Raw genomic sequence first — 23,976 nt, forward strand, 5'->3', positions numbered from 1 at the left:
AGATTGTGCGAGAAAATGAAGGAAACCGCTGATGTCGCCTAAAATTGGATCCCCTTATTGCAATCGCAGTAAATGTAGCGGCGGTTATGGTGCACGTGTATTTGTAAACTTCGCCTGTTTAAAGCTCATGTAATTTCTGTTTGCAACTCGATACTATTTCGTACATCGACCTTATTTATTATTTAGTATATCCATATTTGAACTAAAAATGCCATTTAGGGCAGTTGTAGAGGTGTTTATATGAACGATTTAGAACGTTTTTGTTGGTAAATTTATTTCAACGTGGCCAACTTTTATAAGTAAACTAATGTTGACAACTTCAAGTTGACTGGGATTGTCATGACTGATCTTAACAATGATGGTATTCTAATTCCGCTCATGAGCAAATCGTATCACGAGTAAAGTGATAGTTGTCAATAAGGAGATGACGAACATGCTTGAAGATGGATGGAAACCTGCATGGAATTGTCGTTGGAAGTAACGCGTTGGTCCATCAAATTACCTATGTACTTTCTGGAAGGCGCGATCGAAATATGTATGTTGAGCCTCGCGCAAGTAATAACAAATAAAAATTGAATAATATATAAATGTTATATTAAATTTGTATAAAACGTACAAACGCAATTCAAATAACATATTATGTTTAGAACACAGTACTATATACTTGTCCTAAATCTATTCGGAGTCCGAATTTTAGTAGTAGAATAACTAGAATTGACAAGTTGCCAACATTTTGAGGCAGTATCGAGATAGCCCGACCACTGGTCCGCGGACCACTGTCTGCGGACCACTGTCCGCGGACCACTGTCTACCAGATCATATTACTGTATAATAACAGTATTGAGTATCCCCTGAATCAAGCAGGGTTCACATCATCCCCTGAATCAAGCAGGGTTCACATCATCGCACGCGAATTCCAATCAGCGGTGGTGTCAAGGCTTATTAAACGATTAAGCAACCTTACGAGATCAGTTCACATCATGCAATATAATATCAATCATTTCTATCATCAACTCCTTCTTGAACAACTACAACTATGGTCTCAGAGAAAACGAAACGGATGAACTCAGCCCTACCCTGCGACCCTATCTGCAAACCTATCTCACCTCTCGACAAGTGGACTCAAGCTGGTAAAACCCTCATCGTCTCCAGAGCCAACCCAAGCTTCTGCGTTTTCTGCAACAAGAGGCATGCTGGTATATCATGCGCTGCTCATGACCGTAATCAATTAGTACAGTCAAATCCGTCCTAATTTAAGCCTTTGTCGGACAAAATTCGCAACAAAGCGATTTTAACGGGATATGGTCGGGACAGGTCCCAGGAATCATTCCAGAGAGTTCCCAAAATCCTCGACTTCAGGAAAATCCACAATTACCACTTTTTTACCACCTTTTTACCACTTTGGTTTTCTGCAAATAAGTCACGTTCTGAATATCCTAGAAGATTCTAGTTTAAAGCATTGTGTTTAGAAAACAAAGAAGAACAACTTTTCCTTTAACAACTTTTTCAAAAATAAATTATTTAATTAATAAATTAAATAATTAATAAAATTTCAAATATTTCAAAAATATATTTTCATAAAAAATGTTCACAATTACATTCCACGTGCAATGAACTAATTTTTATAAAAATTTTCACTTTCAATATTTTGGACTTGTAAAATTTTCGAAATTCGTAAAGAATAACCACTATTTATCACTTTTTACCACATTGAATCTCCGCTAATAAAACGACTTCTGAATGTCGTCGAAGGTTCTAGATTGAACCAATGTGTTCAAAATATAAAAGAGAACAACTTTTTATCTGACAACCTTTGGATTAGATAATTAATTGATTTATTAATTAAATAATAATTAAATTTTTAAAAATTTCAAAATATACTTTTTATCAAAAATATTTGCCGTGACGTAAAATGAATTTACTTGAATAACAGAACATACACCGTCACATAGATTAGATAACAGATTTAAAAAATTCAGATAAATGGAATAAACGGTAAAATATCAAAATTTGTACGATACTATTATAGCTTATTTATAAATATTTACACATCATATCTCTCGACTTACAGAAACATCAACTGGATTAGACCACAGAACTGCCTCTCTGCAAATCAAAACATCTGCAAAACGATGTGCGAAACGGATTGAAAATGACGAAGTTATCAAGCAATTTGTTTATCTCGTTAGCGAAATTGATTGGGTTATCAATGATTACCTAATTGCTTATCACGTGACAGGGTGCTAGGATACCGTAATTGGGCTTTCTGCACGATTTCTGTGCCACGCTTTCACTGGATCAGACACCACCAGTCGGATCCACGGAGTTGGTAAGGATCGGCTATTCAGAACGATTCCGATAGTGGGAATCTAGTGCACTAAGCTACGGAGAAAGTCACGAGAAATTTTTGGGCGAGCGAATTAGGAACTTAGTAAGAGCCTAACGTATGTGTACTATACCACCTCCCCCCTCCCCCGCACAATAATTTACCCTGTCTGTAATCCGGTTTGAGGATTTATCATTTAGTGCGATCTCTACGTTACAGAATGGACATTTGTTTAAACTGTGTTCGCGGACTAAAGATGGTCCTGTCTCAGTTACAACGAACTCCTCTTCATTGGCCGATATAATAGTTAACAGCACTATGTTTACAGTATGCACTGAAGGGGTATCCTAGTTGCTTGAACTTTTAACAGGTGCCCCGCCTCATTTAAACCTCAATTAAGTTTCCTATCATTCGGTTGAGTCGACCGTTGAGATCCCTTAGATCCAATGGATCCTTAGCTACTCCCTAGACTAGGTGACACTGGGATTCGAACCCTGAACCTCTGCGCAGAAGGCGGATGCTCTAACCGCTAGGCTAGATATGAATCTTTGGAACTGGTCTATGGTCACTGTCTGCAATAATACACACAAGACGTCACTCAGAGCTGAATCAGTCATGCCGTTGTACTGCCGTTTAATTTCGTTCAGTGACCAGGGGTTGTTGATCCAACCTGTGGTGCGTTGATTTCTTTATTTATACAAGGTATGAGAGGCGTCAGGATAAAGAATAGGACTGTACGTATCCGTTTCAAATTTGCTGGGCATAGTTTAAAAGTTAGTGCACTTACTTAAAAGATAAATAGTTTAAATAGTACCTGAGGACAGCAACCCTTTCCATATTTCATTCCATGCAAATTTACATTGTCGATCATTCGCCCTCTTAAAGCTATTCACCGAAACTAACTCCTCATTTGCCTGGTAAATTAAAACATTGTATTGGTTAAGAATAGCTGATTTCATAAAAATCGAGATCACTAGATGAAGCAAGACTTTCAGTTCTTGAACAGAAGTCGCAATCTTCAACAGCAGACATCAAGTGCGAACAGCTCCCGCCAACATTCTTATCGTGTTTACCATCAGCAGCAGGTGTGGGATGAGAATGACCTAGATCCGATAAGCTGGGATGGAAGATGAACAATGGGACACATGTACCAGTGACCACTCTTATGAGTACAGCTCCGAAAAAGCTCATTCAAAAAATCAGTTGCAAATGTTTAAAGTCAGGTTGTGGCAATGCTTGTTCATGCAGAAAAGCAGGAATACATTGTGGATCAACCTGCCTCAAATGTCAGGACAATTGCAGCAATGTGCCAGCTGAGGACTCATAAGTTAGACTGTTATCTAGTATATATATGGTTATATAAAGTACTACTTCGATTTCCCGATTAATTTAATGGAAATTTGTTAATTATTCGTGATATGTAATTTTAAAATATTTTGATCAAAAATAATTTTTATAATTTTTGGATATTTGTTTAATAATCGAATTAACTAATTAATTAATTATCTAATCCAAAGGTTGTCAGATAAAACTTTGTTCTCTTTATATTTTGAACACATTGGTTCAATCTAGAACCTTCTACGATATTCAGAAGTCGTTTTTTTAGCGGAGATTCAATGTGGTAAAAAGTGGTAAATAGTGGTTTTTCTTCTCAAATTTCGTAAATTTTACAAGTTCAAAATATTGTTAGTGAAAATTTTCAAAATTTTCATAGAAATTAGTTCAATATTCGTGGAATGTAATTGTGAACATTTTTCATGAAAATGTATTTTTGAAATATTTTAAAATTTATTAATTATTTAATTAATTAAATAAATAATTTATTTTTGAAAACGTTGTTAAAGAAAAAGTTGTTCTTCTTTGTTTTCTTAACACAATGCTTTAAACTAGAATCTTCTAGGATATTCAGAACGTGACTTATTTGCGGAAAACCAAAGTGGTAAAAAGGTGGTAAAAAAGTGGTAACTGTGGATTTTCCTGAAGTCGAGGATTTTGGGAACTCTCTGGAATGAATCCTGGGACCTGTCCCGACCATATCCCGTTAAAATCGCTTTGTTGCGAATTTTGTCCGACAAAAAGACGGATTTGACTGTACTAAATAGTTTGATCCAGTAATTTACTACGCTACAATTAATTATGCTAGTCGTAACTAATTGCATCCAAGATACCATACATACCATTCATATGATCTGGTAACCAATCAACTATTCACAAACACCTGTTGCTTGATTCAGGGGATACTGTTATTATACAGTAATATGATCTGGTAGACAGTGGTCCGCAGACAGTGGTCCGCGGACCGTGGTCGGGCTATCTCGATACTGCCCATTTTGATTTATTGTCCCCACGAATCACAGAATCACGTCCATGCTACGCGCGCACATGCATCTTGTCGAGACTGAACTTGAAGGGTACAGCAAATGGTATACGGTTCTTAGTACAGTATGTGGACATGTATATTCGTCACTTAGCTATTCTGGTGTATATGTCCACATACTGTAGTATTTCGTTATAAGTTATAATATGAACTATATAATATCAGTTATGACGTGACCATACTGGCATACCAATATACCTCATCATTGATTATACATTTCCAATGGTTAAACAATTTTTCTGGTTTCGAAACTTCTGACTTCTTGTTAGACATAAGTCCTGCTATTAAACATGGGGTAAAAGTTACTGGGCCGCGCTCAGCCTGTCATTCCGCCCAAATCTTTATTCGTTATATGTTAATGAACATAATAGCCTGGGGTCCTCAGGTAAGGTAAAAGTTAAGGCCTCAGCATGTAGTCTAATTACCCAACCTCAGATCCTGAAACATCTTTTTCGGCCCGAGTCCCGAGATCAAAAACTAAGGACCCAATATGAATAACATATTTAATTTTATCACCATCAAAGTACTAAAAGCTGCTTTCACTCTTTTGTCTTATGACTGAATTTTTCTTAAATAACCATCTAGCAAAGTCACTGAGGAGTGAGGATAGCACAAGACACCATTGAGGTACTGAAAGTTCTATTCCCAAAGAAAGCTTTTATAAACGGAAAATCATCAGAATATAAGATGAGATTTTGGAAGCTTTCTGAATAGAAGCTTTCTTGACATACGTTGCATGCCACTTTTCGCGCGCGCCGCCGAAGGCGGAAAAAGGGGCATATTATCTCTGATATTGGGATACGAAACATGTATCAAAAGCTTTCTGAACACAAATTTCACAGATTGTGTGAACTTTTAATTGCTCAGAAACCAACTATTCACTTAATTGATAATGGTATAAAACCAAATTGAGGTGCTGGGAGTCAAAATCCCGAAAAACATTGCGAAATCATAATCATATTGTCCATTTTCAGTTTTCGAAGATGAAATTTCCAGGACCGAAATTTTATAGTTTTTACTGAATTTCTCGCCGGCAACCAATTAGTCATTCAACTATAGTGGCTATAGCCATAGGTGGCATATGAAACGATTGAAGTGCTGGAAGTTTGATTTCGGTCGGAGGAAGACCACAGCAGAAAACTAAACAAAACGAAAATTTGTATTTTCCAAACTCTGTCCCATTTTCAAATATGAAAATTCTGAACACGAAGTTCACCGATTGGGTGAACTTTTTGCTCTGAAACCAATTAGTCAGTTAATTGATGATGGTATGAAACCAAATTGAGGTACTGGGAGTGAACATCTCGAAAAAAATTGCAAAATCATATTGTCCCATTTTCAGTTTTCGAAGATGAAATTTTCAGGACCGAAATTTTATAGTTTTTACTGAATTTTTCGCCCACAACCAATTAGTCAGTCAACTATAGGTGGCATATGAAACATTTGACACGGAGTTGTAGAGTGAGCTATGTGCCTCGCCGGGCTAAAGTAGTGGATGTCCTTGCTGTACGGAAAGTTAAACAAGGAACTGAAACTACTAGGTTCCGTACAGACTCAACTCTGCAGCCATGTCAATATGTTCATTATATGCAAGCCTCTTGATTTATATGACACGATTGAGGTGCTGGAAGTTTGATTTCGGTCGGCGCGGAGGAAGCCCACAGCGGAAAACTTAACAAAACGAAAATTTGTATTTTCCAAACTCTGTCCCATTTTCAAATATGAAACTTTCTGAACACAAATTCCACCCATTGGGTGAACGTTTTGCTCTGAAAGTGAAACCAATCAGCCAGTTAATTGATGATGGTATGAACCAAATTGAGGTACTGGGAGTGGACATCCCGAAAAAAATTTCAAAATCATACTGTCCCATTTTCTGTCTGGCGAAAAACTGTCTCGATCACGTGATATGACCGTATAAGGAAGTTAGTCTAATTTCTCGTTAGGGTTTCAGCAGATGATGAAAATTTCCAGGACCGAAATTTTATACTCACATATTTTTTACTGAATTTCTCGCCCACAACCAATTAGTTATAGTCAATCAACTATAGGTGGCATATGACACGATTGAGGTGCTGGAAGTTTGATTTCGGTCGGACTCGGAGTTGTAGAGTGAGCTATGTGCCTCGCCGGGATAAAGTAGTGGATGTCCTTGCTGTACGGCAAGTTAAACAAGGAACTGAAACTACTAGGTTCCGTACAGACTCAACTCTGCACCCATGTCAATATGTTCATTATATGCAAGCCTCTTGATTTATATGACACGATTGAGGTGCTGGAAGTTTGATTTCGGTCGGCGCGGAGGAAGCCCACAGCAGAAAACTGAACAAAACGAAAATTTGTATTTTCCAAACTCTGTCATATTTTCAAATATGACAATTTCAGTCAATAAGCACACAACGCAGATTTTAAAATATTCGACAAGTAAAAAACGGACTTTTTAGCTGAACTACATTTACAGCTGTACCAAACAATACAGATACTAAGCAAATGGGCCGCGCATTTTATTCACAAAATCAAACAACATAACATCTAAGTGTGTCTACACGAGGGGATATTATAGATGAGGGGAGATGAGAACGTGTGACCAATAAGTTATTATAGAGTTCTGCCCTGGGCCAGGCACCATATCATGGTCGTACCTAAACCGTAGCCTGGTTTACTATCAAAAGTTGTTATAAATATTTAATACAGTACAATTACTTAAAATGTAAATCGATAAGGATCAATCATTTTTTCCTTATTAAAGTAATTCAAATTCCTTAGCAGGTATACTGGGCTTGCTATTCAAGTTTTGAAGGGAACTCCAGCACGAATAATTTGGAGTTACACGTTAACACGATGATAATGCATCAAATTGTATCTTATTAAATTCCCTTTAAAAGAAAACTATTCTGCACCAAGTGAATGACGTTTCAAAATTCAGAAGTGAAACCAAACTTAAAAACGCTCTTTACCAGAGTTAAACTTCCTCCTCAACCCACAACTTACAATATTTACACTAACTGCAGCAACTCTCAATAATTTTGACCACTTTGGAAACAACCAGGCCAGATTAGTTTGAAAAGATAATCCGCATGGCAAGATTTAAATCAGAGAGGTCAAACGACAGAGCGATCTACATTCGGGTCTGAAACACTTAACTACGTCAAATTGTTATGTACGATAGTCGAAAATACTCCGAATAATTCTGCTGCAGCTAGTACTTAAAAGTGAATCATTTTTTTGAACGTTTTGCAACATATCACGTGACCAAAATTTTATCATACATATCATATTATATAGAGAAGAGTATCGCTGGGGCGGTACAAAACAGTGCAGTGAAAACAAAGACCCTGATATATTAATCACACTAGACGAGGTAAACGTTTAAAAATTAAACAATTCCGACCTTGTCCTCATTATATTAACATACACAGTAGATTTATAGTGATCAAATATATAATGTACACGTTGTGATATCACTATTCAATAAGAATACGAGTTTTATATTTATATATGAAGCTAAACTTCGTGTGTAATTTGGTTGGTTTAACCTGCTACGTAACACATAGGCGTGGTATAAAATTAGATGTTTTAATAAAGAACGTTAACACAAAACCTAAAGGAATAATTTCTAACACTTTCTGCGAAGCTTTTTGCGTGGATAACGACGTCTTGGGAGACAAGACACTTGAATAACACGGGATACGAGTTAATAGTACACATCACCTAACAGTCCCAACTTTACAATCCTTCTCACATAACAGTTTCAGGCATATGAAAGAGGGAGGGAATAAGATATAGTTGCCATGGTAACTGAGTGTATTTCAGGAGAGAGATAGAGAGTTGCCATGGATACGTAGTGTAGGAGAGATAGCGAGTAACAAATAAAACAGGATCGTCTCCCAGCGCGTCACTGGATACAATGTTGTTGCCATGGCAGTGCGCCTAATTGTTCCACCACACCTCAGCACTTGTTGCACAGGACACCCTTCGGCTCCCTTAGATTATGCGCATTCACGTGCTAGGGTCGACCTGATTGGTTGGGGTGAGAAAATGCTCGGGGTTATGTCGAATAAGTAAAGTTTAAATGAATAAGATTACTAGAGATATATCCGATCACGAAAAGGTGGAGTACAAGTTGTTGCAGCAATAGGAATTGTAACGAACCTTATGTTGTTGATGCTGTATAAGCGCTTTGCGAGTTTCGAAGTCGACAGGAAGGAACGATTTTCTCCTAGTGAGGTCACGTTGTACGGCTGCCTCAACTGGTTCCGTGTCATCCACCGCTCCTTTTTCCGGCTGAAAGAGTGTACTCGTTACATCGTGTGTACGTTATATCGTACCAAGAAGCTGTCATAATAACGCCAACAACCGATAACAAAGAGACACTTGAATAATACGATTCCAGAAGTCAAACTCTTTAAGTGTACCAAGTTCTTGATAGTATCTGCCAGATCAGCGGGATCAACTCCATCCAAATCCTCGTTATCAATAGCCGTGGTATATTGATTGTTGGCGCTTGGTATTTGTGCTTTGATCTTATCGGCGTTAGAGATGGCTGCCTGCTCCAACGCGGCCCATGCCTCCTCACGCTCCTTCATTTTAGCACGCTCTCGCTGTCTCTCGTCCTTGTACCGTACTGTACATTCATCAAACAACCGCTGGTTCATCTCCATAAAGAGCTTTAATGCGTTGTATATTAAACCATGAATAGTCCTGTGAGGCAGTGTTGTTGGTAATGAAGTAATTTTCATGGAAGGTAAAAACGAGTGTTGTAAAGATGCAGAATAGGCCAGAAACAGAGTAATGATCCGTTCAAAGGACGTTTCCACCTTCCCTGACTTACTTGTTCCAATGAGATTTAGAGTTTTTATACAAAGCACCAAACATGATCGGTAGTATAACATCTGCATTATCGCTTATCAAGGTCATTATATAGTCGTTGTTCCAAAAATACAGAGCGCGTTCTGCAACCTGATTGGTGGTAAGTGTTAGCATTGAAAATAGAGTTTGTAATGGGTCACGTACATCTAATCTACTTGCTTAGTTAAAAGGATGTGGCTTGATGGACTATGCCGTACTTTTTACCCCCTAATAGAAACTTGAAATTTATGCGACTGATACAGAATCGGCCATTAGGGTCACATCATAAGAGTCTTTATCGAATATGCTGACAACGGAAAAGTTGAACCAAAATAAAACCTGGAAGTGTGGACTGGAAACACATCTAGCCAGCTGCTGGAACAGCGGCCTCATAATCTTGCGGAACTCATGCGGCTCTATGACATCCAATATCTCTTCTAATTCATTCAGGAACATAACCTGACAACAGTGCATGTATTAAATATAGCGTCACACATCCTCAAGCTGTCTATCGACTAATTGAAACTAATTAATTAATCAATTTTAGACTTGGTAAAACAGTAGCGGCGATGCACTTTGTATGCCTTTGGATTGCTATCTGCTAGTACTGGGAGATGCTTTTTGCATAATGTCCCGGTTTTGGCTATAGATACGCTGCGCGCGCTAAGATCCAGTGCGCGTTGCAAAATATAAATATGTCCAGTTACCTCCTTCGGGCTGTGGGTTTTCGGCCAAAACTTTAGTAGTCCCTTAATAACGATCTCTGTTAGTGTAGAGTCTTTTTCTAGGAACTGAACCACACAGTACGCTAGCTGAAAATATATTTATCGTTAGGGATCGGAATAAAAAACACACAAACTCTTGTGATATATTTCACTTCATTTTTGATAATACCAACCTTTCAGATGGCGGCAGCTGTAGCTTCATGATGGCAGATACCTAGCCAGAGCATTTCAACCTTTTAGATGAAGGTAGCTTTAGCTTGAGCATTTCCACGCTTAACATAATATGATTGATGAGATGAAAGAAGTCTCTTGCGAGCTATGATTGCCGATACAAGTTTAGTTATATCTGCGTACACCTATAATATCGTGATCAGTTTTCGAGAGTTAATGTCGGGACCACCCACACGGACTTTATACTGCTCAGATGTTACGATTCGATCATGCAAAGTAATGAATCGTGGTGTACAAAACGGTGTGATATAATACATATTGTGCTTCAAGCACCGATCATGCTATGCAGTGCTAGCATAAATTTGATGATCAGAAAACTGAGAGTTTAGGTCTGGGTAGCTTTAGATTGCTGTAAATCGGGGGCCGGTGCACGGTGAATCGGGGCTTTACTGTGTTATATAGAATATGAAGTGCACAGCTGCGTTATAGTAGGGTAATTTCCATACTCTCGAGTTATCATAATGACTCATCTCAACAAAATATCACTCTTACATTTCACAATACCTAAAATATTGCATAAAAACTTCTTGAGAAAGATTGACGCAATAGAATATCATTTACGCGTTTCAGACCCAAGAATAAATCAGCGAACCTTCGTCATAAAAAACCATCGAGCTTTTAAATGCGCAGTGAGCGAGGCACAGGCAAAGTAATGAGAACCGCCATATAAGGGCAACTGTGGAACAGTTAATAAAGAATTTGTCAGGCGTTTTGCTGGACCACGTGCCGTGGGGTGACAGTGAGGCTTTATTAGAAATGTGACAGCTTTTTTTGGGAACCCTTACCCCGTCCTGTTTTTTTCTTCTGGAGGGTAAAGATAATCCGGACCGTGTGCTTGTGTAGTCATTGTTTAAGGGATAAACAGAGTGACATATTTAACGATTTTAAAGGCTTTGACAGGTCACGAAATCGTGATATATTTGGAAGGTTCCCCACACAATTTCGATTCAAAAAGGTGTCCGAATTTAGGTGTACGGTCTACATTACACCTCCTCACTTAGGTGTACGGGCATGCTACATTACACCTCACCTCTTCAACCATTTCAAGCCCGCGTAACATATTTAATTTGATGAAGGAGTAACTTGATACGAGTATTGCAAGGTTTTTAGTATTTATCGATTTGATTAGGAGGGCAGGACAATTCTGGTTCGACTGTGAGCTGTCAATAGTCACAGGTGCATGGCCTTCAAATGGGGGTTCCTTCTAAATTTTGTTAGCAGGGTTATATCGATATTTATAGGCCTATGTTAGGAGTTTTATTAACCCTGTAGTCTCAAGTGCAAGTGTCAACATATAACGTCAAGTTGGACCCTGGGATAACTTTACTTAAATGAGTTAAAGATATTCATTCATCTTTCATATTTTGTTTGTTAACTTAATATCTGAGGGATTTAAAAGGCCTATTCATAAAGATCCAAAAGAATTCGTGACATCATCCAGGTAGTAAAGTGGTACCCTACAGTACCATACAGTACCCTACAGTACCCTGCAGTACCCTACAGTACCCTACAGTACCCTACAGTACCCTACAGTACCCTACAGTACCCTACACTACCCTGCAGTACCCTGCAGTACCCTACAGTACCCTACAGTACCCTGCAGTACCCTACAGTACCCTACAGTACCCTACAGTACCCTACAGTACCCTACAGTAATAGATATTATGATTTCACTTTGTTTGCCAGTCACTGACTGGTGACCAGTGACCACATTGTAGCTGCTTGTAGCCAGACACTCGTGTGTGTAGCCGGAAGTATGGTAAGAACAAATTAATCAATTCACTACAAAAATTTAACGAAAATACATTTGTTCGTACGGTTAATTTTCTGTATACTTCCGAATATAACGCACGTACTTGCACGCATTTATATCGTAAACTGAATTTTGTAGTGTGCAGGCTTTCGTAAATAGACACTTTTCTAACGAAATTAACAATACTTAAATAGCAATAAGGAAACCAGTCACGTACAGTAGAAAGTTGATTACCGCAACAGCATATTTTCTAACATGCCGACAATTTCGCAGCGCGGCTTTAAATTTATCATTCATTGTGATTGTAATATCGCTTACAAATATGAAATTCAGCTGGCCCAACATTTACAATCCTGGTTTTTGGTACTGCACTGGAATCAGAGATCAAACATGATTATGAAATCCAGTAGCTATAATTCAAAACTTTGAAAACTTAATTGTCTTGAAAACACAAAAATTCCAAATATTTTCATTCTAACACGCATTTTATCGTTATAAGATTATTTGTGGACACCACAGCTATACCACATACTACTTCATGCTTATGTTGTACTGACTTCAATCTAGAGAAGCTGCTATGTAATACCAACCACCGATTACAAAATACAAGCTTATTAGTTTAACAATAATATGTACACAATACACACATAATATGTGTGTAAGTGCAGTAGCCTTTAATGAACAACTACAAAAACAAATAGTAGTATTCTGGGTACATCATTTAATGATTATGTTAAAAATGAGTACTGAAAAACTGACTGAAAAACTGACTGCAAAATCTCAGCCTCAGACATATTAATCTAGTCTGCTACCCAGACGTTTTGTAACTAAGTTGGGACCTGGTTTCGTCGGTGAACATCTCTTAGTGAGTTCCACGAAAATAGGGTGTGTACATTGGTCTGTGTAATATCAAGTTAACGCTATGCTATACTCCACTAAGTGTTCAAAAGTAGATTTAAAGTTACAAATCGACTTGTCGGTATGAACTATGAAATGGTAAATATGCAAACGTTAAGTTAAGTACGCTTACTAAAAATTCTTCTTAAGATACACAACATTACACAGTATGGAACTCTAAATATGTGATTATAAAATTACAGGGGCAGGAGAAACCGTGTATTGAGCTGTGAGCTGGTGAAATCGTTAAAAATAGTTGGTATATTGATGAATATTCAACAGTTACTTTGTCTTCGACATGTGTGAAAATAAAACTAAAAATGAAATGTTTGTGGACCCCCCCCCCCCCCCCCCCCCCCCCCCTTGTGGACTAACCTGAGGATGATAAACGCTCATAGACTTCACTTTATGAAGGGGTAACAAGACACGCTGTAGAAACTGTTTGTGTTCCTCCTTCAGTGGCAGGGCAAACCCATTAATTATACTGAAATAGAAGTTATTGTTAATAATAAAAAAATTTACAAGTTTATACTGAAAATCAAATTGATAAAGAAGATTTTGAACTACAAATTATAGTGAAATAAATGTTAATCTTGTAGCACTTCGTGTTGAATGACAAGGAACAATTTTAATGCCGACCAGTTCACTCGCATTTATGTATCAAAGAATTAGTATAATATGTGAGTTATGATCTTGGCCTGGGTCGTTAAATCATTCTCAAAAACATTAAAATCCTCCTCTTGATGACTTCAATTCTCAAGAGACAACAAGTTTGTAAACGAAAACATGGCCATTGTTAAACACACACTGTAATAAACTATAGTAACATATGTCAAGTTAAAAGATGTATTACATCTCACAATACAACGTATTATATTTTGGGTAACAGTGACACATAAAGCCTAATTAACTCGTTATGCTTCATATCTCGGTCATCTGAGAAGCTACAGTTCTAATTCTTTCAGGACAAACGTAATTCGAATGGCCAAACACAATTCAATAACGTTTAGCTTGATCCTACTATCCAAACTATCAAATAAATGCAAAAATGAACCTTCATTTGAAAAAAATGAACGCGAATATTTTTCGAGTTGACAAATTCCTCGAACCAGTGGTGGTACTAAGTCATACCAGAAAGAAATATTTAAATTGGGCACTCAGTGACTGAGCTATAAAGGCCAACGTATGGGTACTGACTTTTGGCCCACCCTGTACTATACCGGGTAGTAAATCACATAAAGTTATTTATAGCGGGAACACTCCCTTATTACTCAATACTTATACAATATACAAGTTATATACATGATATATGGCGAGATCTACATAAGAGGGGATTAGTCTGCGTTCAATTTTTATACTATACAGCTTCGGCAAGTCAAATTTCTCGATATTTTTCGATCATTCTAGATCGGGGATCATGCTTTAGATACTCCAGTATTCAGACATTACTAAGCATCCACAAAAACTCATCTGAAGGCAGGCTTCATAGCCCTTTAACAGCCGGTCGGCACTATACCTATTTGGCGGCTCTTCCATGGACGACCTCCAGACTAGACTGTTAACCAATTGGTAGAGTACAAATTGTGGAATACTTTCTTCTGGCTGTCTGCCTATAACTTATATAGTCGCTTGGTAACAATGATGTCAGGAAGGGTTGATAGTGATGCGCGTTGTGAAATATTTCGATGAAATTATTCTTATTATTGGCTCTAATCACTTTTTCTGCACCTTAGCCTTTTCCCAAACTACACTTGTATGTACTTACATCTTTACATACGAATAACCGCAACGTGTATCCATGCCTTGCCAATTCGGAAACCAATATCCTTATCAATATTCTCACATCCGCACTGAGATAAGTAAATTGTGTAACCTCTGTCCACCTACTTATCAGAGGCGGATAATGCGGAAGAGGCGGATTATGCGGAAGAGGCGGATTATGTGGAAGAGGCGGATAATGTGGAAGATTCCGGAAGAAGATATTGGCCTATTTGACTGACATTTTAGGGATACAGACTAGAGCTATACAGATCTTCAAGTGATAAGTAAATTATTTCAAACTAGTTAGCAGCTTAGGTTAATTAGTTGTAGTCCAGCTTATAAGTTAATTAGTTGTACTGCTTATTCGTTGCCAACATCTGATCAACAAAGTTTCCACCGTGATATACTAATATCAGGGTGCGATACTAAATCTCATTAGAAGAGAACCCGTGTTATCATAATATTCTAGTAGGAAGTATTTGTAGGTGTAACCCAGATTTTATTGTTTTATTAGTGAATAAAACAATAAAAAGAAACACAATACATCATATTATTATAGAACAGCTAAATAGTACAGTAAAATAAATGTAGCCATACATAAACATTGTACACAATAATACAGCACACTATAGACTATTATATACACTGGTTCTTAACAAACGCTGTAATCAGACGATAGTTGCAAGATAAGGTATTCTCTCTCTCTCTCTCTCTCTCTCTCTCTCTCTCTCTCTCTGTATGTACAGATGTTATCATGCTCACACAGTTAGGTGTACAATCTACTATACATTCTTCTGTACAATATTGTACATACTGCGTTACTGTATGTAGTGACAATTTATTTTACGGCCCACAAACAGTTAACTGATTGGACTAGGGAGGCAGTAAATCTTGTAGTGTTTATGTTCTTTAAGTTAAGCGGAGTTTACAATACCGCACATAAATGGGGGTGATCAGTTTGGAGTATTTTTAGTAGTCTCGTTCTACTAAGTGTCCTTAATTTCATGCCCTGATAAGTTTTATAACAATAACATAATTAAGTTTTACAACAATAAAATAACTAACCTGCCCAGAATCTCAAGCAACTCTGCGATGCCATTGTGTCGTTCTGATTCGTATAGTACCCTGTAATAAACATAACGGTAATCTCTCCAGTGTGTACTTCTATAACGATAAAATACAATATGTTTAATTAACGAACCTTAGATCAATTTATCATAATTGCAGTAAGCTTACTTTGCAGTAAGCTTACTCGGTTACTTTCAGCGGCTGAAAGACTACCTACCTTAATATAATTATTGGTTCAGAGATATTTGCAGATATTTCAGTGATATTTATATTAATATTTCAGCGATATTTACTAATACTAATATTCCGTTAGTTTCCTCAGAACTCATTATGAGTCAATTTAATTGTTATTAAGAGGAGGTATAAAAGTTACGCGCAGTGTGTAATCTCGAAATAACTTTGCAGGAAGCTTATATCGGTCATTTTCTAGACAGAACCAATTAGCGTGCAGTAATTGCATCATTAGTATCATTACAGCTGACGACAACCAAAGGATGTAACTAATTTCTTAAGCTACTTATTCCGTCAGAATATTAAAAATTTCAAATCAACGTTGTATAACACTGTCCACTTTTGGGTAAACACTAAACAAGTCACCATAATTACAAAGTGCATTACCGACTGGGTAAACACTAAACAAGTCACCATAATTACAAAGTGCATTACCGATGCACTGCTTCTTAGATACTTGAAAGCCAGATATTTTCGCCATTATCTTTAAGATAAAAGTGGAGATCATCTTTTTCGTAAATTTTAATGTTTCAATGGAGTAATGAGTCACTATCAATCGATTTCACGGCAAAATTTTACGAAAAGCATTTCCTCGCAAAAATAAATGGTTTTACAATATTTCTATACACAAATAATGGTTATATTTCCTTGTGAACGATTACATTGCATATTAGTGATATTACCAAATCATATTATGTTTTTAGTCGCCATTACGAAACACATACCTAACCTACTTCCTGAATTTCAGTATGTGACGCTGACAACAACATGCCGTACAATAGGTAACAGTTGCAGTGGGTTACGTACTTTATATACTGTAACAAGTACCTTTATACCAGCACACGTACCTTTATACAGTAACAGGTACCTTTATACCGTAACACGTACCTTTATACCGTAACACGTACCTTCATACCAGCACACGTACCTTTATACCGTAACACGTACCTTTATACCGTAACAAGTACCTTTGTACCGTAACAAGTACCTTTATACATGCACACGTACCTTTATACCTGCACACGTACCTTTATACCGTAACACGTACCTTTATACCGTAACAAGTACCTTTGTACCGTAACAAGTACCTTTATACATGCACACGTACCTTTATACCTGCACACGTACCTTTATACCTGCACACGTACCTTTATACCTGCACACGTACCTTTATACCGTAACACGTACCTTTATACCTGCACACGTACCTTTATACCAGCACACGTACCTTTATACCGTAACAAGTACCTTTATAATATACATGCACACGTACCTTTATACCTGCACACGTACCTTTATACCGTAACAAGTACCTTTGTACCGTAACAAGTACCTTTATACATGCACACGTACCTTTATACCTGCACACGTACCTTGCTTGTGAGCTACCTTTATTTACCACCCTCTTCCCTCTACGTCTAACATCTCTACCACCCTAACTTTCCACTTTCCAGTTCTGTTCCACTGTTAGCTTCCTTAATTTCGATATATCTACATTCTACCTCCCATACCCTCCGCTTCCCAAAATAACTACCACTCACGTACCAGATTAATCTATAACTTCCCCGGCTTCCCCACGTGTCACTTGTCACCCTATCATGGCTATCTGTGATCCTGATTCCCAATTTAATTTCGCTGCCTTCCAACTGTCCCCCGGGTAAAGTAGCCTGGTAAAGTACTCTCCTCCCATACCTAAAACCTTCTCACACATCCAACACCTGCTGCCCTCAAATTCCTCCTTCAATTAGGAGATTATAGAGTACTCATATTATAACATGACACCAGCCTTTTAATACAACCGAAGCATTAGCGTAGGTAGAAGCGGTTTTCTACCCTTATAAGCCTTAATCTGTTATTATATTAGTAAGCCCTACACGAACTTTGAGGAAAGAGACGGCGAAACCTGTCACTTAGTCACGTGACATGTGGTGGTGTTGTGAAATCGATAGATCCCACAGGTTCTCCAGGTGAATATGCACCGCGCATATGCAAATAAAAAGCGAGTGTAATGTGCAACTTGCGAGGAAATGTGACTGAGAAAGTGATTCAAGGTAGTGATAAGCACAACATGAAATTAAGTCTTGCAGCATGATGGCAGGGAGTCTAAATGAGCTGACATTTGTGACTTTGTGAGTCTGAATATCTGCCTTTGCCTTGCCGAGGCTCGCTCAACTCTGTTGATGCTCGCTTAGCGCTGTAGAGGCTCACTCAGCACTCTGTTGAGGCTCACTCAGCACTCTGTTGAGGCTCACTCAGCACTCTGTTGAGGCTCACTCAGCACTCTGTTGAGGCTCACTCAGCACTCTGTTGAAGCTCGCTTAGCGCTGTAGAGGCTCAGTGCTCACCCAGCACTCTGTTGAGGCTCAATCAGCACTCTGTTGATTGCAGGCGTATACAGGCCGACGACATGTTTAGGGTTTAGTCAGCCTTACGTAAGGGAAACCTTACATGAGGACATCAGTGAGTAGCAGTTCAACCTCTTGCAAGTTTGGTGTACATTTCTTAAAACAGTCGCTGCTAGCTTCCCTCGGCTACTATAATTTACCGATTACATAAGCAAATGGCTATTGGAAGGCCGAAGCAAAATGAGAACAAGACTGTTACATAGATCATCTATAATAGATGTTACAACCTACAGAATTTGAATAAGCAATTTACAGTGTGCCATACTATTGAACCAACAATACTCTCACTGAATACATGATTTTTGTGTTATACAATACATGTAGAACAGAAAGCCAAAGAAGTTGAAACACGCCCAAAAGACTGTGGGGCGTGCATCGCCGCCCAAAAGACTGTGAATTGAATTACAAGGGTTTCAATCCAGTTTTCTCAATCAATATTTTGCAATTAGATGTTTCAGAGTTTACGGAAGAATGCCGTTTCAGGGAGTTTAGAACCTCCATTCAAAATGTTTTATTCAAAAAATAAAAATGTATTTTTACCGAGCCTTTTCCAAGGGAACCAAATTTTTTAATCTTCTAGGTCATAGTGCCCACGGGTGCGAGACTTATTCATATTGTCGCAGAAATGCTTAACCTTAGCTTGATTGAAAATAAGGCTGTTAAAATAAAAAATGTTTATAAACATTTTTGTTTATAAACATTTTCCATGGCCCATCTCTCAATTTCAAGTGTAAAAATTATAACTGTGGGGCGTGGGCTATGAATATAGTGCCCAATGGACATAATTATCATAATATGCATAACGTTAACAAATATCAAGGCCACCTCAAGTTAGATTATAATAAAACAACAGATCAAATCAATTACCATGTATCAAAATAAATTATATTATATACCAGGGCGAAGGGTATGACTATGATCAATGAAATAAAATATAACTTGCTTCACAAGCTGTACTTACTGAAAAAATATATTGTTTATTTGTTTCCTAATGTAAGCACGTAGCCCTAAGAATTTTCCGTAAATCCTATGTAGAGTTGTCTTGAGTAGGTCTCTCTCTCTGGGGTCCTCACTGTCGAACAACTCCAGAAGTTGGATTACGAACTGTTGGTCGATGCTCCGCTTTGCGGTACTTGGTGTGAAGTCTGGTGATTCCAGGAACCGCAGGAAAAACTCATATACCAACTGAGGGGATTCAAGATATTTGATCACTGAATACATGTATAAGAATAATAAATAAAAAGTTTTCATTTCTGATTTCTTACAAACGTTTATAATCTGATCTTGGCTCCATAAAGGCATGTATAACATGTATGGGCATCAACGTGGCCACAAACTAAATTTTGTGATCGTAGAGGATCAGATGATGCTTAAAGATTCTAAAAACCAAGCTGCAGGAGTGAAAACATGTCACGAGGTGTACCTGTAAATGTGGCCAAGCAGCCTCAAGGGTGGGCTCGTCCTCCTCCGGGTCGTACTCTGCCCCGTGAGGGTTGGTGGGCGGTGGTAACGTCCGGAACAAGTTCCGAGAAAACTGCGGATAATTAATTAATTGATAAGCTTACTGTTGATCAGCTAACTATTGGATCATTGAATGGTCAATATAAAACGATAGATGAACGTTTATCCATATAATAGTTAACCGCAGCCTAATGGGAATGATATACTGCATATCACCTTACTAAATATATTCATTAATAATTTGTACACGCGTGAGGGCAACGGAATTATATCGTAATAAAAACCTGCTAAATATTTTTACCCAATTCTGACTTTAATTTTTATCAAATTTATTCAATTAAGGAGGAAATTAACAAATTATAAATCTGTTCAGCTCAAAAAAACAAAGCTCTGACCATCCCCCACATGTAGCAACTCTCTCATATATAAAATACTTAAATTATCAAAAATAAGATTAGTAAGTGACAGGAATTACAAGAATTTGATACATTCATTCACTCATTCATGTCATGGTAGCACTCTCCGCTCATGCTAACAGTGTACTCAACAAGCACAAAATGTGACATGTTGTGACACATTGACACGTCCACCACCACTAATTACATCCATTCATCAAATTTTAAAATTAGTAGTCGGGTACAATCGTCATTGAAAATTAATTACTGTTGGTATTTCTGTAAACCGTAGATTGTGGTGTATCATGTGGTAATTGGTTTAATAGTCAGTGTAATATACGTGTAGGAGGGTAAAACTATAAGCCAATTAAAAAAGCAGAGTACTGAGGAGCTAAAATCAAGAAGTCACACGCGACAGATCTTAAAGCAGCTTCTAGTAAACAGTGAGGTGACAGCTCTTAGCAGATGAGCTTCATAATTGTCGTCACGTGTAAAAATAGAGATGTCACGTGTTTCGCCGTTTTCATCCGTAGAATAGCACCAGTAAAATGATCCAGTTCATTGATATTAAACTTGTATATCATCTTTTCATCTACCTTTTAATTAGTCTATAATTATTAATTACGCTGATAAGTTTACAATTAGTCTACAACCGATCTCTTCATGAGCTTTTAATTGCCCGCTTTATCGACATATGACGACATAATGACTATTCAAAATGAAAATATTCGTTGTTTAATAATAATCCACCATAATATCGAGTTATCACAAGCATAGCTCTCGTCGGCACTTTGTATAGCCAAGAGCGAGGAGCGTGACTTACTATACCTCTACATCTTACTTCGTCTAGCTCTAAAATATGGCTGATAAAAATATAATATTACTGGGCTATATTATATCGTTATACATATATATATATATATATATATATATATAATATATTTCAGTCCTTACATATTGTTCAAGCACATTTCTGGGATGTTAGATTAAACACTGCTGAGTATAAGTTTTATCTTAAAAGTGGTGTTATTAACCTTCCATTTATTAATATAAGCAATGATGTACATATCCGACAATTGAGATCAGTTGCGTGTTTTTTCTGTGGCTTACTAATTTATATAATAATATGTATTGAACAAAACACAATATGACCTCACGTAATTAAGGAGCATGTTATTGTTTTCTTAGTGTACAAGAGGGGGGAGTTCCAAAATTATGCTCAGTTCATCTTTGTATTATTAATTATATGTCCTGAGCGTGCGAGCTAAACACGCAATTATTGTTGTGTTACACATTGAGATTATATCATACACCTATCTTAATTACACTTACTCTAATTAATATTTATAACTGTTATGTTGAAGTACTTACTCTAATTAATATTTATAACTGTTGAAGTAGGAGTATTATGAAATATTCTTAATTAATATTCATCGCCGTTTAAATAATAGTGCATCGTAAACTTATAATATTTATTATTATCTATGGCTGTTTAGGTATAACTTATAAGTATTATATGGTACACTTATCCAAAATTCAAGTACGAGTATTATATATCTATCGAGTATATATACCTCAACTACATTTCCTGGCAAACTGACATCTCTGAACATTATTTATCTTTTAATTACTGTACTGTACTTTAATTGATTAAGTTTGCTAGCCTCACGGTGATATAATTGAACGGATTATTATAGAATGATTAGAAGATTGTAATGAATTAAAATTATAAAAACCAATCTAATCTTCCAGAATTCTACTCCTGAATTCTATCTTCAGTACGATTGGAGAGGTGATGTGCGTGACTACATGTAGAGTTGTCGCTAATTGCCCCCAAACAATACACTCTAATGTCGTTGATGAATTAATAAGTCACCTCTCGGACACAGCCACCGTTGGAGCTGGTTAACATACAATATACCAGACAAATACACGGGTTATATTCAGTAGACACGTCCACACCATTACTGAGTTACCAACGCGAACGTTCATTGTTCACTTGTAACGAGTGATGATGATGATGACCAGTCACCAGTTACCAGTAGCCGGACGTGACTAGCTGCGTACTTATCCTGGTCACTAGCTAGCTGGTGTAGATACCAGGTGTATAATCTGCATATTTAGTGATCTGTAGCAGCAGTAATTACACCACCGAGTTGCAAATGTTACGGAGACAACGTTACAGAATAGTTACAGTATAGTATAGAGTGAACACCGGACTTCGAAACATTTACATTTATTGGCCAAAATACGATCGGATCAGCTTGAACCTGACCTTATGTGTTTGGTAACGATTCAATTATGGATCAATCTGAACATTAACTTCTCATTTTGGACCACCTTAATTCTGGTAGAATTTCGATAAATCCAAAACTGGTCCAGAGCTGAACAGTTTTATCTCTACCGTACCCACAAGTATACCGTGTGTTGCTGAGACATGCCAACTTAAACTTGTTATTGATGCTATTCAGGGTAACTCCTCAAGCGTACAACACTCAATAATGAGACTATTGGGACTACTTTTAAACATGAACTTGACTGTGATTGGTACATGGCGGGACCAAATTAAGGTCCATCAGAGTTCCGATATACACTGGAACACTGAGCAGGGGGAGCAAGTTGCAACAGTGTTAATCTGGGTTTGGATTGAAGACACTCTAAAGTCTGCGGCTCCATATTTTGTACGTTTATCTGACGGGCACCTAGCATGCTATCAGTCCTGTCGAAAGAGGGTCGTCGAAATGCGGTCGAGACTAATGTAGTTTTTACTCTCTCTCTCTCTCTCTCTCTCTCTCTCTCTCTCTCTCTCTCTCTCTCTCTCTCTCTCTCTCTCTCTCTCTCTCTCTCTCTCTCTCTCTCACATTTTAAAAGCATATATCCAGGTCTAGGTTATGCAACTTTGCATATTGGTACATGAAATGGCTTCATATTCTGTTAATAAATTTATTTTTTATTGGACAGAGTTAATTTCAACAGGACCAGTAGCGTACCTGTTTAATACATCTTAACTGATCATAATTGATGATCCACGATAGTACAAACTTCGCACAATTACAAGATACATTACAAGATATAATGACACGTCCAGGAAACACATCTTACTTAGCCGGTAGCTAATTATTGTATTGTATTGTATCAGATGCCATTACATCGTGGCATAGGTGCAGATTTCGTTTTGAGGTGAACTTTTAAGTTCCCGAGAAATTTTCTTAAGTTTGCTTTTTTTTCCTCCTCGGGCACATTCGTAACCTACGGGCCAGGTAAACCTAAACTACATATTGACCGTTATGTACGTCGGTATCTGTTGAGGAGCAAAATCATCTGAAAAGCCCTTAACCTATATTTTGCTCAGGCACGTAGCCAGGATTTTTCTTTGGGGGGGGGGGGGGGCTGTCGGCGAGCGAAGCTGCAAGCTGTGGCAGGGGTCTGGGGGCGCGGCCCCCAGCGGGGTCCAGGTAAGGGGCGGACCACATTGGCGGGGGCTAGGGGGGCGCAGCC

The 23,976-nt window shown here is 37.7% G+C and overlaps 1 protein-coding gene across 3 annotated transcripts in view; it reads right to left on the bottom strand.

Annotated features, from left to right (window-relative positions):
* Positions 1-7,602: 7,602 nt before the first annotated feature.
* LOC134818943 (serine/threonine-protein phosphatase 2A 56 kDa regulatory subunit gamma isoform-like) overlaps positions 7,603-23,976 on the bottom strand; it is a 79,581-nt gene continuing 63,207 nt past the window's right edge. For all 3 annotated transcript variants that reach the window (XM_063828676.1, XM_063828677.1, XM_063828678.1), the window contains exons 6-15: positions 20,046-20,156; positions 19,584-19,807; positions 15,984-16,043; positions 13,533-13,641; positions 10,259-10,363; positions 9,891-10,010; positions 9,535-9,662; positions 9,119-9,404; positions 8,856-8,987; positions 7,603-8,720 (exon numbers count right to left, since the gene is read on the bottom strand). In XM_063828676.1, the coding sequence (XP_063684746.1) occupies positions 8,703-8,720; positions 8,856-8,987; positions 9,119-9,404; positions 9,535-9,662; positions 9,891-10,010; positions 10,259-10,363; positions 13,533-13,641; positions 15,984-16,043; positions 19,584-19,807; positions 20,046-20,156 (1,293 nt within the window). In that variant the 3' untranslated portion in view covers positions 7,603-8,702. The remainder of the gene's footprint in view (positions 8,721-8,855; positions 8,988-9,118; positions 9,405-9,534; positions 9,663-9,890; positions 10,011-10,258; positions 10,364-13,532; positions 13,642-15,983; positions 16,044-19,583; positions 19,808-20,045; positions 20,157-23,976) is intronic.

The sequence above is a fragment of the Bolinopsis microptera genome, chromosome 7 (assembly GCF_026151205.1).
Source record: "Bolinopsis microptera isolate Bmic1 chromosome 7, MBARI_Bmic_1.0, whole genome shotgun sequence".
NCBI classification, from domain to species: domain Eukaryota; kingdom Metazoa; phylum Ctenophora; class Tentaculata; order Lobata; family Bolinopsidae; genus Bolinopsis; species Bolinopsis microptera.